The sequence below is a fragment of the Cyprinus carpio genome, chromosome B6 (assembly GCF_018340385.1).
Source record: "Cyprinus carpio isolate SPL01 chromosome B6, ASM1834038v1, whole genome shotgun sequence".
NCBI lineage: Eukaryota > Metazoa > Chordata > Actinopteri > Cypriniformes > Cyprinidae > Cyprinus > Cyprinus carpio.
Window position 1 is genome coordinate 29,356,139 of NC_056602.1, and position 17,536 is coordinate 29,373,674.

At 32.7% G+C, this 17,536-nt stretch overlaps 1 protein-coding gene across 1 annotated transcript in view; it reads left to right on the forward strand.

The window, feature by feature from the left end:
- Positions 1-17,536, forward strand: part of LOC109092086 (ral GTPase-activating protein subunit beta-like) — a 38,964-nt gene that overhangs the window by 16,809 nt on the left and 4,619 nt on the right. The window contains exons 10-23 of the mRNA XM_042726684.1: positions 5,031-5,232; positions 6,102-6,269; positions 6,359-6,473; positions 6,585-6,732; positions 7,803-7,867; positions 7,985-8,123; positions 9,456-9,589; positions 10,485-10,667; positions 11,742-11,893; positions 13,007-13,194; positions 13,277-13,380; positions 14,435-14,590; positions 15,874-16,083; positions 17,405-17,536. The exon at positions 17,405-17,536 is cut by the window's right edge and continues 27 nt beyond it. Of these exons, the coding sequence (XP_042582618.1) occupies positions 5,031-5,232; positions 6,102-6,269; positions 6,359-6,473; positions 6,585-6,732; positions 7,803-7,867; positions 7,985-8,123; positions 9,456-9,589; positions 10,485-10,667; positions 11,742-11,893; positions 13,007-13,194; positions 13,277-13,380; positions 14,435-14,590; positions 15,874-16,083; positions 17,405-17,536 (2,096 nt within the window). The remainder of the gene's footprint in view (positions 1-5,030; positions 5,233-6,101; positions 6,270-6,358; positions 6,474-6,584; positions 6,733-7,802; positions 7,868-7,984; positions 8,124-9,455; positions 9,590-10,484; positions 10,668-11,741; positions 11,894-13,006; positions 13,195-13,276; positions 13,381-14,434; positions 14,591-15,873; positions 16,084-17,404) is intronic.

Genomic DNA, 17,536 nt, shown 5'->3' on the forward strand with positions numbered 1-17,536 from the left:
TTTTTTTGCCCTTTTTTGATTGGGTTTTAATTCTTTTAAAAAAAAAGGGAAACTTGAAGTAACCGGTTTATTTTTTTCGTGGTGAGGGAAATTGGGGGGGGGGGGGGGGGTTCTTTTTTCCAAAATAATTTGTGGGGTTTCCAAAAGCTTTAATCCAAATTTTCCCGTTTTTTTTTTTTTTTTTATTTTTGGGGGGGGAAAAAACGGGGGACCCCCCCCCCGCCCCCCCAAACTTGTTTGGTGAAAAAATTCTTCATTTTTTACCGTGTTGTCAAAATTAAAAAAAACTTTTTATTAAAATTGGGGGGGGTCCAACAAAAAAACCACAAAAAACGGTCAAAGGGGGGCCCCCCCACAAGGAAAAAAATTTTTTCCAAAAACCCCCCCCCCCCCACAAAAAACCAAAAAAAAAGGGGAACCCCTTTCCCACCAAGAAATGGGGGACCCCCCTTAAAAAATACAACAAAAAAATTTGTGTTGGGGGGAAAAAAAAAAATTTTTTAAATTGGAAAAAAAACCCAAACAATTAACAATGGGTGGGGGGGGACCCCATTGTGCCGGGGGGGGGGGGCAAAAAAAAAAAAAAATAAATGGATCAGGGGGTGTGTTCGAAAAAAAAAAAAAAAAAGGTCATAAACCCCCCGCAAGGGGGAATTTTTACCCTTCTTATGCTTTTTACCCACCCCATTGGCGGGGGGTGTGACAGGGGGCTTTGTTTAAACTTTTAGATAAAGTTAACTTGGGTTCATAAAAAAAAAAGGGGGCTTTGAACACGGGGTTTTGAAGATCCCCCCACCCCCCCAACTTTTTTGGGGGGGGAACCCCCATAATTGTTTTTTTTTTTAAAAACCCTTTTGGTGGGGGGGGGGGGGGGGGTCCTAACTTTCTTTATTTTTTATCATCCTTAAAAAAGGTTTTTATTGGTTGTTTTGTTGAGAAGTTTTTTCCATTTTTTTATTTTGGGGGGGGGTGGGGGGGGCTTGGGGGACCCCTCACCCCACAAAAAAAAAGGGCGTCTTCAAATTTCTTTTTTTTTTTATCAGGGAAAAAGGGGGGAAACAAAAAAACTGGAGAAGGGGCAAAAAAAAAAAAAAAAAAAAACCAAACCGGGACAATAATAAACAAATAAGGTTTTTTTCTTTAGGTTGTAATTTTTTATTCTTTTTAAAAAAGAAAATTTTTTTTGGAATTGGCCAAATGGTCATTATATTGGGGGGGCTTTTTTCTATTTTTTTCCGGCTTATTAAAAGGGCCAATTTTAAAAAAAATTTTTTTTCAATTTAACAATTTTTTTGTTTTTTATTGCCCAAATTTTTTTTTTCCCCCATCTTGTTTTTTTTTCCCGTTTTTCAATAAATTGGGAAAAAAAAATTAAAAAAAAAAAAACAAAACCCAGTCGGTAATTTTTTTTTTTTCCCAAACTTATTTGTTAATGTGGACAAAAAAAATTTTACTGGGGGGGGGGGATTAATAAATTTTTAAAAAAAAAAAAAAAACCTTTGCCTTAGGGATTTTTTTTTTTCCCCAAAAAAAAAAAACTGGTTAAAAAAATTTTTGTTTTCGTAAAAATTTGGCATTTATGAAAAAAAAAAAAACTTTTGGAACATTTTTTTTTTTAAACAAAAAAAAGGGTTTAATAAATCACAAAAAAAATTTTTTTTTTTTGGGGGGGGGGAAAAAAAAACAAACGTTTTTTTTTAACACTGGGTCAATATTCAAAAACCCAACTAATTTTTTTGGATGTGTGTGGTTTAACCAAAAAACAAAAAAAACAAATCCAAAAACCTTAATTTGGGGGGAAAATAAAAGGCGGGACCTTTCCCCCCAATTTAAAAAAAAAAAAGGTTTTACCTATTTTTGTTTAAAGGGTTTTTTTTTTTTTTACTTATTTTTTTTTTACTAAAAAGGGGTCCTAATTAAAAATAACAAAAATGGGTTTTTTTTCCCGGGCCCCCATTTTTGTTTTTTTTTTTTTCCCCCCCCCACCTTTTTTCGGTTGTTTAATCCTTCTTACTTTTCCCCTTTTAGGTTGTAATCCAAAAAAAATAAAAAAAAAAAAAATTTGGTTGTTTTTTCTTTGAACATTTTAAAAAAAAAAAAAAAAAAATAAGGGGGGGGTTTTTTAAAAAAAAAAAAAAAAAAAAAAAATTTTTGTTTGGGTTTTTTGAAAAGGGGGATTTTTAAAAATTAAAAAAAAAAATTAAATTTTTTTTAAAAACAATAAAAACATGGCTTGCAAAAAAAGGCCCTTTATTTCAAATTTTTCAAATATATTTTGGGGGGGGGGGGGGGGGGCCCCCAAACAAAATGGTTTTTTTGTTTTTCTTTTTAAAAAAAAAAAAAAAAAAAAAATTTGCTTGTAAAATTTCCCAAGGGATTTTGAAAGTTGAAATTTTTTTAAAAAATTTTTAACCCAAAAAAATAAAATTTTTTTAAAAAGGGCCACACCCCGCATAAATGAAAGGATTTGCTTTCATTTTTGGGAAAAAAAAAAAAAAAATTGAAAAGTGCCCAAAAAACCTCAGTGATGGGTTAAATAGAAAAAAATATAACATCCAAAATCCCCCCCTCCTCTTTAATTGGGGCAAAAGAAAAACAACCAGCTAACCCAAAACTAAACCAAAACAGTATAAAAACCCTCTAGGAAAAAGTGTTTTGGGTAAAAAAAAAATTTAAAAAAAAACCCAAAAAACTTTTTCCCCAAAAAAACCTTTTTAAAAGGTTTGACAACAAGCAATAATTTTAAAAAATTGGCAATTTTAGCGAAGAAAAAGGAAAAGGGGATTTTTTTTTCAAAAAAGTTTTTGGCTTACGAGGTTAAAAATTAAAATTGGGGGGTTTTTAGTTTTTTTTTTCCTTTTTAAAGGGGGTTTTATGGGATTTACAATGGCATTTTTTCACAAAATTTCTTTTTTTGGTGACATTTTAAAATCATTTTTTTTGATATTTAAGAATTATCCTCAATTTTTTTTTAAAATTGTTTTTACTTTTTGGTTTTCCATGTAAATTTTTTCAAACAGTGGTTTTTTTTTTTTGAATTTTTTAAATTTTGGGGTTTGGTTAATCCTTGGGAAAATTTTTCCCTTTTTTTTTCTTTTTCTTTTTTTGGGGTCCAAAATTTTTTAAAGGGCTTTAAAAGAAAAAAGCAAAAAACCCTTTAAAGCCTGAAATTTGATTTGGTTCTTTATTTTGTTTCCTTTTAAATCTCTTTTATCTTCAGCAACATTTTTAAAATTTTTTTTTAAATTGAAAAGTGGGAAACACAAGCTTCCCCGGGGTTTTTGGTTCTTTTCAGTTTGTTAACTTGTCTTTTGGTTTTCTTTTTTAACTGCACTCCCTTTTTGAGTACTTTTTTTCTTGGGGCAAAAGACTTCCATACACGCTTGGTTAAAGGTCCGGGGGGGTTTTTGCTGCGCCCAAATCCATTTTCAACTGCACAAAGTTTAGGATCCGAGGGGGCCGAGTGTTTTTTGCCTTGATCCTTCCCCCCGAACACCCGCCATCATTTAAACCCCGTTCCCACCCAACCATCTCCGAAGGACCCTTTCTAACGATCTTTTTCCAAAGAAACACACCAACCAGGGTTTTTTTGATTTTTTCCCCGGATTTGACACTTTTGTTTTGTTACATTTGATTAATTTCCTCTTTTCTAGTTCTTTTTTTTGTTTTTTTGGAATTTTGCATTTGTGGGTTTTTGGGCAGTTTTTTTCGAATTGTGCCTTATTGCTTTGGGACTCCACCCAAAAAAAAAGTTTTGTATTTAAATTTTCCCCCCCTCCCCCTTTTTTCGCTTCGGAAAAACTTTAAAAATTTTGGATGAAAACCGGGGGGCTTGGACGCCCCTAGACCCGCCCCCTAAAAAGGAGGGGGGAAAGGGGGAAATTGGGGTTTAGAAAAGCCCTGAGGGGAATTTGGGGTTTTTGAAACGAAAACTTTTTTTAAGGAAAAAAACAAAAATAATCTTTTTCAACTTTCTTTTCCAGCCCCCTTGGGGTTTAACCTTTTCTTCGATATCCCCCACCACAAGGGCCGTTTTTTTAGTTTTTAGGTTTAAAGGGGGGGAAGAAAAACAGGATTGGGGCCGGAGATGTTTTTACAAAGGAATTTTTAAAAATTGTTATTTTTGTTTTCCGCACAAAAGTGTTCCCGCGCTTCATAAACCCAGATTGACGTTTAGGGAGATGGGTATTCGACGAAACTTTTCCCCCTTTCCTACCTTGACACGTTTTTTATTTTGGCAGCTATGGGCAGCACAAACCTCCCGGTTTTTATCCAAAATATCTTAAATTGGTTTAAGACAACAAGCTTTTAGTTTGGAACACATGGGGGGGAATTGAAAAAAACTTTTTATTTTGGGGTGGAGTATCCTTTAAATTTGGTGTGGGTTAGAAATTGGGCCCTTTAATCAACTTTGTTTATATGAAATCCAACTGAGTCTTAAAAACAGGGACTGCCCCCGGATTCAAAAAACCCCAACTTTTGGGACTAAAGCAAATTTTGGGACTTCGTTCTCCAAATGACTTGCCGACAAAGACCCCAAAATGACCAATTATTGCTATTGACCTAAAGATCAACAGCATGCTTTTTGAGGTATTTTGATGTAATAATAATAATAATTATTATTATTATTATTACAATATTTTATTTAAGCTAATTAACTTTATTATTTTGTATTATATTAGAAAAATATTATTACGAATGATTATTGTTATTATTTTAATTAATTACACTATATTTTGTACACTATATGTTAAGAAAACCAATCCAAGAATTGATTCAGATATACAGTATTTATGTAGCAATTTTTACAAAAAGAAATTTTTGCAGTTTTACAGAAAAGTAGTTTTGTTGATGTTTATGATGTTTATGTTTATGTCGTATTTAGCAGATTCGAGCAAATGATTCTGCGTTTTGCCGGTCTGAAGATCTCTTTGTCGGTAATCCCTGTCCTGGCCTCCTGCGCTTCGCATGTAAAGCGTCACTGAGTGTTTGCTCTTGTGTCTCTCTCTGTCTCTCTGTCTCTCTCTCAGCCCTGGCGACTCAAGCTGGAGTTGAACTGAGACGTAAAGGCTCTCAGATGTCCACAGACACCATGGTGTCCAACCCAATGTTCGACGCCAATGAGTTTCCTGATAATTACGAGTCGGGTCGAGCTGAAGCGTGTGGGACGCTGTGCAGGATCTTCTGCAGTAAGAAGACGGGAGAGGACATCCTTCCAGTGTACCTGTCCAGGTGATCACCAGCTGTTCCCTCCTCAATCGTTACACTACTAGTCATAAGTTAGAATATTTTGAAGGTTTTTGAAAGAAGTTTCTTTTGCTCACCAAGGCTGGATTTATTTGAAAGAAATCAACTAAAAGTAGACACCATAAATTGATCAAAAGTGACTTTTATAATGTTATAAAATATTTCAGTAACACTTTACTTAATGCATTATAAAAGTAGTTTTAATGCATTAAATATGGCTTGTAATGCACCTTATAAAGCAATGCATGATCTCATGAAAAACTATAACCGCTGTTATAATACATTATAACTCGATATTCATTGTTACACCTTTAGAAAGTGTAATTCATTAAAGCACATGAAAAACAAACCTTCAAATATTATTATGCATTATAACTTATAGTTATTTATGAAAATATATAATGCATTATACATAATTGAAGAGTTCTAAGTTTAAAAATGCTGTTTTTTTGAACATTCTGATATTAAATGTCAGTTTCCACCCAAATATGACGCAGCACAACTGTTCAACCTTGATAGTAGGAAGAACCATTATTAATAATTGAGCACCAGTAATAATTGCTAATAACTGAGCAGCTATTAGAATGATTTCTGAAGATCATGTGACACTGAAGACTGGAGTAATGATGCAGAAAATTCAGCTGTGCATCACAGAAATAAATTACAGTTTAACAGAGATTCACATTGAAGACAGTTATTTTAAATTACAATAATATTTCAAATTTTTTACTGTATTTTTGACTCAATAAATGCAACCTCAGGAAGCACAAGTAATTATTCCAAACTAGTGTTCATCCGCTAGTGTAACCAAACAAGTGAACCTGTGTTCTGTATCTGATGTTCTGTTCTGTCAGGTTCTACATGGTCCTCATCCAGGGGCTTCAGATATCGGACTTCATTTGCAGGCCGGTTTTAGCCAGCATCATCCTCAACTCTTCGGCTCTGTTCTGCTCCGATCTCAAAGGGATCAATGTTGTGGTTCCTTACTTCATATCAGCGCTGGAGACCATCCTGCCGGATCGGTGAGCGATGCTTTCTGATTTCTGAGAAATCGTATCCAAAATATGACTCCACGCTATGTTTTTAATGCACGTTTCTTCTGCACCAACAGAGAATTATCTAAGTTTAAGTCGTATGTGAACCCCACGGAGCTGAGAAGAGCTTCCATCCATATCCTGCTGTCCATGCTTCCTCTTCCTCACCACTTCGGCAACGTCAAATCAGAGGTGAAAAGCTTCAGATCTGGCTTCAGCATTTAGTCATTTACTCCGTAACTCGACTTTTCTGAGATAAAAATACAAGTTTAATAGGCTGTGGTTTTCTAATTGCATTTGCAGGTTCTGTTAGAGGGGAAATTCAGCAATGATGACAACTCTCTTCATGACAAGGCGGTCACCTTCCTCTCCCTGAAGCTGCGATTGGTCAATATTTTGATTGGTGCCCTGCAAACAGAGACGGACTCGATCAATACACAGATGATACTAGGTACAGCTGCCTGATCAATATGTGCATTTACTGAAATATTGTAAAACATAGTTCAGGCTCTAAAACCTGATTGGATGAGCCTTGTTCAAAACCTTAATACCTGATATACACAAACTTGTGACTGAACTCATATAAAAATGTCCAGCAGCCATTAGTTAAGCTAATTAAGTTTTAATATTTTGTGTTATATTCAATTATTATTATTATTAATTATTATTAATAAATTATTTTATAAAAGCGAATTATTTATGCTAATATTTCATATTATTATATTAGAATATAAAATAATATTAATAATAATCATATTGTTGTTGTTACAATGTTTTATAAAAGCTAATTAATATTTTATATTATTATATTAAAAAAATATAGTTATTATTATTGTTAGTTATTATTATTTATTTATTATTGTTAAATTATTTTATAAAAACTAATTAAATAAATTCATATTTTATATTGTTAGATTATTTGGGACGTAAAATAATAATAGTAATTATTATTATTATTACATTTTTAGAAAAATAATTAACTATATTAATATTTATATTAACATAATAAAAGTCATGATGATAATAACAATTATTCTTACATTATTTTATAAAAGTTAATTATACTAATATTTAATATCATTGTTTTAGGATACAAAATAAAAATAATAATTATTATTATTGTTATTATTATTATTACATTTTTATAAAAATAATTAACTATATTAATATTTAATTATATTAACATAATAACAATGATGATAATAACAATTATTCTTACATTATTTTATAAAAGTTAATTATACCATTATTTTATATTATTATTTTAGAATATGAAAACGTAATAATAACCGTATTATTATTGTTGTTGTTACAATATTTTATAAAAACTAATCAATCCTATTAACTATATCATGTAATATTTAAAAAATATTTTTATTGTTATTTTAATAGAAGCAATATGCCATAAAAACAGTATGTAGTGATTTTAAAATCTTTAAAGTCTTTTGTGAGTTGATGATTTTTTGCACTTTTAATAGTGATAAGTGTCAATAATAATTGCATGTGTGTCTGTTTTTACAGCGGCAATGCTGAATATCGTCCAGGATTCGGCTCTTTTGGAGTCTGTTGGTGCTCAAGATGAAGTGGTACGATTCTATTTGTTCATGAGCTCAGTGAGTTCAGAGAGAGCTTGAAGTAGATGCAGATGAAGAGCAATCACAGTTCACCAATTAAAAATGCCATTGTGTCTCTGCTCTGTGCAGGGCAGCGTGGATGGAAGCCATTCTCTGGATAAGAGCCACAGTCGTAATAACAGCGGCATCAGCAACGCTAGCGCAGGCAGCTCCGAGGCTACGACTCCAGACAGCGAACGCCCCGCGCAGGCCCTGATGAGAGACTACGGTAAGCCCAGAGGGACACTGTGCACAGCCGACCAATGCATTAGAGCCGTCTGAACCTCGAACTTTGAGGATTTGCTTTTGTGAGTCGCTTTGCATAAAAGCATCTGCTAAATGCATAAATGTAAAACTTAATAAGATTTCACCCATTTAATTATTCCAGCAATGCCAAGATTAACTCACAGATTCTAGAAATGATCCTGTTTTTATGTTTTGCATTCACGTTTACCATATCAACTTCTTTTTGTGGGGCACAAGACATTTTGGAGAACATTCATGCTGCTCTTTCAATTCAGTGAAAGCATACAATATCATAAAAGCACCTTAAACGTGTCATAAACTAGCCAGAATGTAAACAATCCCCATTTTTTTTGGCTAGACCTCTGTTTTTTTAGTCGAAACTGACTGAAAAAAAAAAATAAACATTTTTTTGGGAATTTTTAAATTTTACATTTTTTGCATATTTTTTGCTCAATCGGTGACTTTTGTCACATTAGATATGTAAACAATAAAAAATCATAGAGATGATTCAGATATGTTAAAGGGTCAAAAAATAAAACAATAACACTTAGTTCCCTTGAAAAAACTTTGTACGTAGAAAAAAAATAGCTCAATTTTTTTTTATAAATATTGCATAATATCGTAAAATATCCCAAAAAAATCTAATATGTAATAAAAAAAATATTATTGAACAAAAACAAAAACAAAACAGCTTGCATTTTAATGTTTTGGTCACTTTTGACCGTGAAGTGTCACCCAAAAATGAAGAGGCCTTTCTTTTTAAAGCATTTACAAAGTGCCTTCGAGGAATGTGATCTCATGCATGTTTGGTAAAGTGTGTTGGTGGTGCATTTTAATGTCAATTTTATTTATAAAGCACCATTAAACACCACCAAAGTTGACCGGTGTGCTGTACAACAAGATGAAGGCACAGTGCAAAGCAGACTAAAAACAACAACATTGTGACTAAAATGCAGTGCAATGATGCTTCTTCACCGGTACATTATAAAAATGCCTGTCTGCACGTGAATGTGAATGGATGTTTCTTTAAAGTACGGCTCACGTGGAATGTCTTTAACCAGTTTGTGTTCTGTATAATGAATGCTTCTGTTTATTTTCAAAGCATGATGTCATAATGCGGCTTGTTATTATGATTTGGCTGCACTAGATCATCAGTGTCTGTGATTAGCGAGCGATAATGCATTCTTGTGCTCGTCTGTGTTCGTGTGTATGGGTCACGTGGCCGTCTCATGACTGCATCTGTGCCTGGCTTGCGTCTGGTGTGTGTGTGTGTTACTAACCCGCTGTCTGTGGCGTGCTGTGTGTTATATCCCAGCTCTCCACACAGACACGGCGGCGGGGCTGCTGATCCGCAGCATCCACCTGCTCACCCAGAGACTCAACTCTCAGTGGAGACTCGACATGAGCATCTCGCTGGCCGCCCTCGAGCTGCTGGCCGGCCTCGCCAAGGTTTATATTTATATTTTATATACGTTTATAGTGGATCTTTTGTATATTTTTGAAAGAAGTCTCTTCTGCTCACCAAGACTGCATTTAGTTAGTGAAAAATAAAGTAAAAATTGTGAAATATTATTACAGTTTTATTTAGTTTGTGAAAAATAAAGTAAAAATTGTGAAATATTATTACAGTTTTTTTCAGCATCATTACTCCAGCCTCCAGTCTTCAGTGTCACATGATCTTCAGAAACCAGTCTAATATGATGATTCACTGCTCAAGAAACATTTCTGATTATTATCAATGTTGAAAACCGTTCTGCTGCTTTATATTTTTTTGGAAATTGTGATACACTGTCATTCAAAAGTTTGGGGTCAGTAAGACTTAAAAGAAAAGAAATGAATACTTTTATTTAGAAAGAATGCATTAAATTGCTCAAAAGTGACAGTAAAAACATTTAAAATGTTAGAAAAGATTTCGATTTCTTTTTTCTAAATGCTGTTCTTTTCAACTTTCTATTCATTAAGGAATCCTGAAAAATAAAATGTATCGCAGTTTCCACAAAAATATTGAGCAGCACAGCTGTTTTCAACATTGATATTAATCATAAATGTTTCTTGAGCAGTAAATCAGTATATTAAAATGATTTCTGAAGATCATGTGACACTGAAGACTGTTGTTGTTGTGATTAAAGTTGAGCTTCATATAATTAAATTAATGTTTAAAAGATATTTACATATAATGTGTGTGTTTTATGTTGTAATAATATTTTAGTATTTTACTGCATTTGTTGATCAAATAAATACAGTCTTGGTGAGCATGAGACTCACATTTTTGGACCACTTTTCCATCTTTTTGTAGTGTCCAAACTGAGTAAAATGCATGTTTGTTTGTTTGTTTTGGGTCCAGGTGAAGGTGAGCGTGGAGTCGTCGGATCGTAAGCGTGCCGTCAGCTCCGTGTGCAGTTATATCGTGTATCAGTGCAGCCGTCCGGCTCCGCTTCACTCCAGAGATCTGCACTCCATGATCGTGGCTGCCTTCCACTGTCTGTGCGTCTGGCTCACAGAGCACCCCGACATGCTCAATGAGAAGGTACCTCAGCTGTTTTACAGACTGAAAATGCTGAAACTTGAGCACCAGCGACTGATAATGAAAGCCAAAAACAAAGCTTGCAATTGTAATCAAACTTCCACATCAGCCGGCGCTTAACAATATTTAACTTCCCGTTTATGTCCCCTTCCAAATGTCATGTAGTTCACTGACAAATACAATTTCCTGAGGCTGCTAAACGTGCAAGATGCACTAATGAAATCAAGAAATATCGTAATGATTTCATACCACTATTAAATCAAGCAGCAGTGAGATTCACATGCTCTTCTTGTTTAACTTTGTTTGCACGCCTCTAAGAAGTCTCTTCTGCTCAGAAAGGCTGCATTTATTTGATTCAAAATACGGTAAAAATTGTGAAATATAATTGTTATTTAAATTTAAATGTTTTTTTTGTGTGTGTTTGTTTGTTTGTATTTTATTTATTTGTTTGGTGGGTGTATTTTTTTTATGATTAATTAATTCTTTATTGTCACATGATCTTCAGAAATCATTCTAATATGATGATTTTTTGATCAAGAAACATTTCTGATTATTATCAATGTTGAAAACAGTTGCATTTGATGATTTGTTTTTTTGGGGAAATTTCTATACATTTTATTTTTCAGGATTCACAGATGAATAGAAAGTTGAAAAGAACAGCATTTATTTGAAATAGAAATCTTTTGTAACATTGTAAATGTCTTTACTCTCACTTTTATGCAATTTAATGCATCCTTGATTAATAAAAGTTTTTTTTTGTTTCTTAAAAAATTTTTACTCTCACTTTTATCACTTATTAACAGTAGCATGCATTATATATATATTCGTGAATATATTAAAAAATAATAATAATTTGTGGAAAACACCCCTTGAATTTTAATCAGATTTTCATTTTTTTTTTTACAGTATAATATGTTTAAATGCAAAAATATCAGCATAATTTGAATTAAAAATCTGAAAAAATAGAGAGATTTGTTGTTGTTTTGGCCACCAAGTCTTTAAGATTTAATCTGTTTAATTGTATGATCACAGTCTTGTATCAGAGAGCGTCATATACGTTTGTACTGTGCCTTTAAGGATTGTCTGATCGAGGTGTTGGAAATTGTCGAGCTCGGCATCTCGGGCAGTAAGTCCAAAACCGGCGAACAGGAAGTGAAGTACAAAGGTGACAAAGAGCACAACCCGGCGTCTATGAGGGTCAAAGAAGCTGCCGAGGCCACACTATCCTGGTGAGCATCTGTCACAAACCGCCACTCATTTCTCTCCATTTCTTCAGTCGCAAAGAACTGAAGTCTTTTGAGGAAAACATTCAAGGAATTTTCTCCATGTAGTGGACTTCAGTGGTGCTCAACGGATTGAAGGTTAAAAATGCAGTTTCAAAGGGCTCTGCACGATCCCAGCCGAGGAATAAGGGTCTTATCTAATGAAACGATCAGTTATTTTCTGAAAAAAAAAATTTATATTTATACTAGAGATGCACCAAAAATTATTGGCCGAAAATGGCATTTATTAGAATTGAATATTAAGGTAACACTTTACAAATTGGTTCCATTAGTTAATGTATTAACTAACATGAACGAACAACGAACAATACATTTATTACAGTATTTATTAATATTTATTATTGTTAGTTAATGAGAATACAGTTGTTCACTGGTGGTTCATGTTAATTCAGAGTGCATTAACTGTTAACAAGCACAACTGCTGATTTTAATAATGCATAAGTAAATGTTGAAATTAACATGAACCTTATTGTAAAGTGTTACTAATATTAATATAAATTCTGTCCGGTTTTATTGTGTTACTTTCAGTAAAAGTGTGGTTATTTTATTGGCTTGTGTTTTTTAAATTCAGTATCATTAAAATTATTGTGTTAAATTTAAAAAGTCTTACCAAATTAGTTTATGTTATTTAATAAAATAATAAATAATCATTACAAAGCAGTTTCGGTTTTCAGTCAAGAGCATCCAGTATTTTCAGTTTTGGACCTTTCCGACATCAGCTAATAAATACGTGCATCGCAGAGCATTTGTGGTTAAAAGTGTATAAATACAAAGCAGTTTCGGTTTTCAGTTGAAGGTTTTTTATCTTCTGCGTAAAAATATAAAATTATTGGTTTGTTCAACAATTCTTCTCCTCTGCGTCCCCCTAGCAACTTCTTGGAAAGTAAAGTCCGCTACATGGAGAAAACTCCTGGAATGTTTTCCCCAAAAGACTTCATTTCTTTGCGACTGTAGAAAGAATTGACATGAACCTCTTGGTTAACATGGGGGTGAGTAAATTACCTGGAAGTGGACTTCTCCTTTAAGCCTGCCTCTGATTTGTGTCTCTATAAATATGCCTGTGATTTGTGCTTTGGGTGCGTTCCCGTCTCCCAGCGGCCCCGCATCACCCTGCAGTCTCCTAAATGAAGACACACTGATCAAATACTCCCGACTCACTTCCACGTCCCACAGCAACTTCAGATACTTCGTCCTGGACAACTCCGTCATCCTGGCCATGCTGGAGCAGCCGCTGGGAAACGAGCAGAGTGAGAGCGACACACACGTCACATCTCATTCCTCTGCTGTAATATCAACTCTGATTTCTAATCAGTGCGTTTGTGTCGGCAGACCCCTGTCCGTCAGTGACCATGTTAATCAGAGGCATGTCCGGTCGACACGCGTGGACAATGCAGCTCTTCCATCAGCCTCGAGAAGCAAGAGCCAATCAGAAGGTAAGACGCAAGCTCAACCACCAATCAGAACATATATGAGCTTTCAGTAGCCAATCAGAAGCAGTTAAAATGGCCTGTAAGAGAATGCAGGATTTTAGGGAATGATCTGCATCTTGACAATTCTGCCAATTTGCAAAAAAGGCTTAAAGTTTTCTGATTTGATTATGCCGGGTTCAAAGCTATTAATAAAAACGACTTATTTTTTATAAATTTTTTTATTTAATATTTATTAGTAACAAAGCAGTCAGCTGTAAAAGTTTTGGTTTTAAAGACAACGGAGTATTTAAAATGCATCATTTCACCTATAATCTGCAAAGTAGTGGAAAAATCTGATTAAATACTCAATTTAAAACAATAAAACAGCACACAAAAACAATTATAAAGTAAACAAGCAGATTAAAGTGCAAATAAACGATAATAAAAAAATCTAAACATTTTAAACCATCGCGAAGATACTTTAAATAGCATGTTTTAGTCCAGATTAAAATGTAACAAAAGAGGTAAAATGTATCAAGTAAACATGTGTTCCAAACAGATTTGAGTGTAAAGTAACACTAATATAATATAATTTTTTATTAATTTTTTTAATTAATATTTATTAGTAACAAAGCAGTCAGCTGTAAAAGTTTTGGTTTTAAAGACAACGGAGTATTTAAATACTCAATTTAATGCAAAAAAATAAAAATAAAAAAATAAAATAAGCTTTTTCATAAAATCTGTAATTTTCAGATGTAAAACACCCAGAGATGAAGCAGAAAAGATCAGGCTCATGTTTGCATTTTCTTCTGTCTCTGGCCATAATTCTAACCTTTAAAACAAAAGTAGGCATCAAATAATGTCATGCATGTGAAAATGAAACAAATCATTGTAATCTGGCTCAAATGAAGACATTTTCTGCTGATTAAAGAGTAACACTAGACTTCTTCACCCTGCAAACGAATATCAAAAGCAAAAATGCTATGAAACGCACATATTTTGTGAGAAATTGAGCAAAACAGACACTTTTTAGAATCAGCCGTGTTATGATTACACTTCATCTCTTCATGTCCCGCAGCAAGTGTTTGTTCCCGAAAGCCGACCGGCTCCCAAAAACGATGTAGGGATTCGGTTTAACGTCAAGCACAGGCCGTTCCCAGAGGAAGTGGATAAGATTCCGTTCGTGAAAGCCGACCTGAGCATCCCGGATCTCCATGACATTGTGGATAAAGAGGTAAGAACATTGTGTCAGCTTTAGTATTACACACTTGACATCGCTATGTGATCGGTATCAAGTTTTCACATCGGGATAATTGCTGAGGCTTTTATCATGGTATAGAATAAAAAAAATAATAATAATAATAAGTGCTGCACTCTTACTAACAATATAGTAACTTTTGTTTCTTATAGATGTATTTATATACATTAAAACAATAAAACAGCACACAAAAACAATTATAAATTAAACAAGCAGATTAAAGTGCAAATAAACGATAATAAAAAAATCTAAACATTTTAAACCATTAAAAAGATACTTTATATAGCATGTTTTAGTCCAGATTAAAATGTAACAAAAGAGGTAAAATGTATCAAGTAAACATGTTCCAAACAGATTTGAGTGTAAAGTAACACTAATATATTTAACAATAATAAAGAATCATACATTTTCAGTTCAGTCATGTTTTAGTCCAGATTGAAATGTTAAAAATGTTTAAGTGTAAACCAGGGTTATTATAATTAAAACAAAAAACAAAACCATTGAAAAAAAAATACTTAACTTGAAATAAAATATATTTTCACTTCAGCATGTTGTGAAGCTAACTTTTCACATTTTCATTTAGTTTAACTGAAGCTGAAACTGAAATTAAAAATATATTAGAAGCTATATAGCTATATAAAAAAAAACTAATAAAAATTACAAAAAACACACACAAAACTTTTACTAAAATTAAAATAAATTATAAATATAAATTAAAAAATAATTCAAAATATAAATAAAAACAATAATATGTATTATCTCACTAACACTACAATATAAACAAATGTTTGAAAATAAAAAACCCATTATGCCTTTAATAGAAATAGCCTTTAATCAAATTGCATAATAATAATAATAATGACAGAAATTGACTTTCTCATATTTGGTGATGTTTGCAGCATTGATTCAGTATTTTCCTGTATATTACTGTGAAGCTGCTTCGAAACAGTCAGTATTATATAAGCACTATTGAGTTTTATATTAAATATTAGTAATAGTTATTGAGATTTTATCTTATTATTAGTACTAGTGCCAAAACTTCATAGCAGATACCGGCTGTTTAAAACATTTCAATACTCTTTGACTTCGGTTATGGGTAGCAACTACATGGAAAGAAGCGTTCCAGAAATCTGTGCATGAATATGAAACGTGTCCCTGCTCGATATCGGGAAGTCACACTTACAGTAGTCTTGTGTGTGTGTGTGTGTGTGTGTGTGTGTGTGTGTGTGTGTGTGTGTGTGTGTGTGTGTGTGTTTCAGTTGGAGCAGCAGCATGATAAGCTGCGAGGCGTGATGGGAAAGCAGATCGATTACGAGACGAAGCTGGAGCACTGCACGGAGGACTTCTGGAGGAACAAACCCTTCCCAGACCCGCTGACAGACTGTAAACCGCCGGCTCCCGCTCAAGAGTTCCAGACGGCCCGCCTCTTCCTCTCGCACTTCGGCTTCCTGTCACTAGAGGCACTCAAGGTACGTCTCTGTTAGTGAAGGACTGACAGATCGGACTGTATCTTTGAGGTTTTCAGCATTTCAGCTCTTCCTTTTGATCAGTTCCAGATGTCAGTTCTGATTCCAATGACATGCTTTGAAATGGTTAAGAATTGTGTACGATTATGAAAAAAAAAAAATGTATTATAAGAATATTTTTAAACAATATCACACAGCACTTGTGATTTTATTTTATTTTTTATTTTTTATAAAACACACATTTCCTATCTCAGTGAGGAGATATATTTTTTGTATTTTTTTTTTGTTAATTTATTATTATTTAGATACTACATTTTTTATTTATTTAGATACTAAATTTTTTTTATTTAGATTTTTATTTTTAATTCACTTTTATTTTTTATTTTAATTTAATAATTAAAATAATTAATATAATGTAAATTCAAAAAAATTATTATAAAAATAGTTTTAAACAATATCACACAGCATTTGTGATTTTATTTTATATTAAATTTTTTATAAAACACACATTTCAAAATGATGAGACAATACATTTTTTTGTATTTTTTTGTTAATTTATTGTTATTTATATACTGTTACTTTTTTATATTTTTATCTTTTTAATTTTAAATTAATAATTAACAATTACTAATGTAAATTTAAAAAAATGTATCATAAAAATATTTCAAAAAATATCACACAGAGTTTGTGATTTTATTTTAAATAAAACACATTTCCTGTCTGAATGTGGTTATATGATGCATTTTTTATTTATTTTTTTTGTTATTTAGTATTATTTATATACTATTACTGTATTTTTATACAGCATTTTGCATTCACTTTTCATTTTTTAATTCACATAATAATGTACATTTTAAAAAATGTATTATTTTTTTTTACAATATCACACAGCGTTTGTGATTTTATGTTATTGTTTATTTTATTTTTATTTTATAAAAAAATAATTGCTGACAATCCTCATCAAGTTACGCTGAAAATATATATTTTTTAAATGTTTATAGCTAGTGCATCCCTACACATACACTGGTTTTGTCAGGTGAAAGTAAGTGTGAAGTGTATATTTTGCACAATAATATGTTAAATTAATTATTAAAAAAATATATATTATAAAAGTATATGTAAACAATATCACACTGAATTTGTTTATTTTTTATTTGTCCTCTCCTCTAGCTACACTTATGCAGACTTTAGCCAGTGTTCTAGATTCAGATTCAGTGTCTTCAATGTCACTCATACTGAATTCCTATTTTAAGGAATAACAATGAAAAAACATTGCCCTAAATCTAGCTTGTGTGTGTGTGTGTGTGTGTGTGTGTTCTCTCAGGAGCCTGGAAACAGTCGACTGCCTCCTCATCTCATCGCTCTGGACTCGTCTGTGCCGGGCTTTTCAGACGACGTCGGATACCTGGACCTGTTACCGTCCCGGCCGTGTGACACCGTGTTTATCTTCTACATG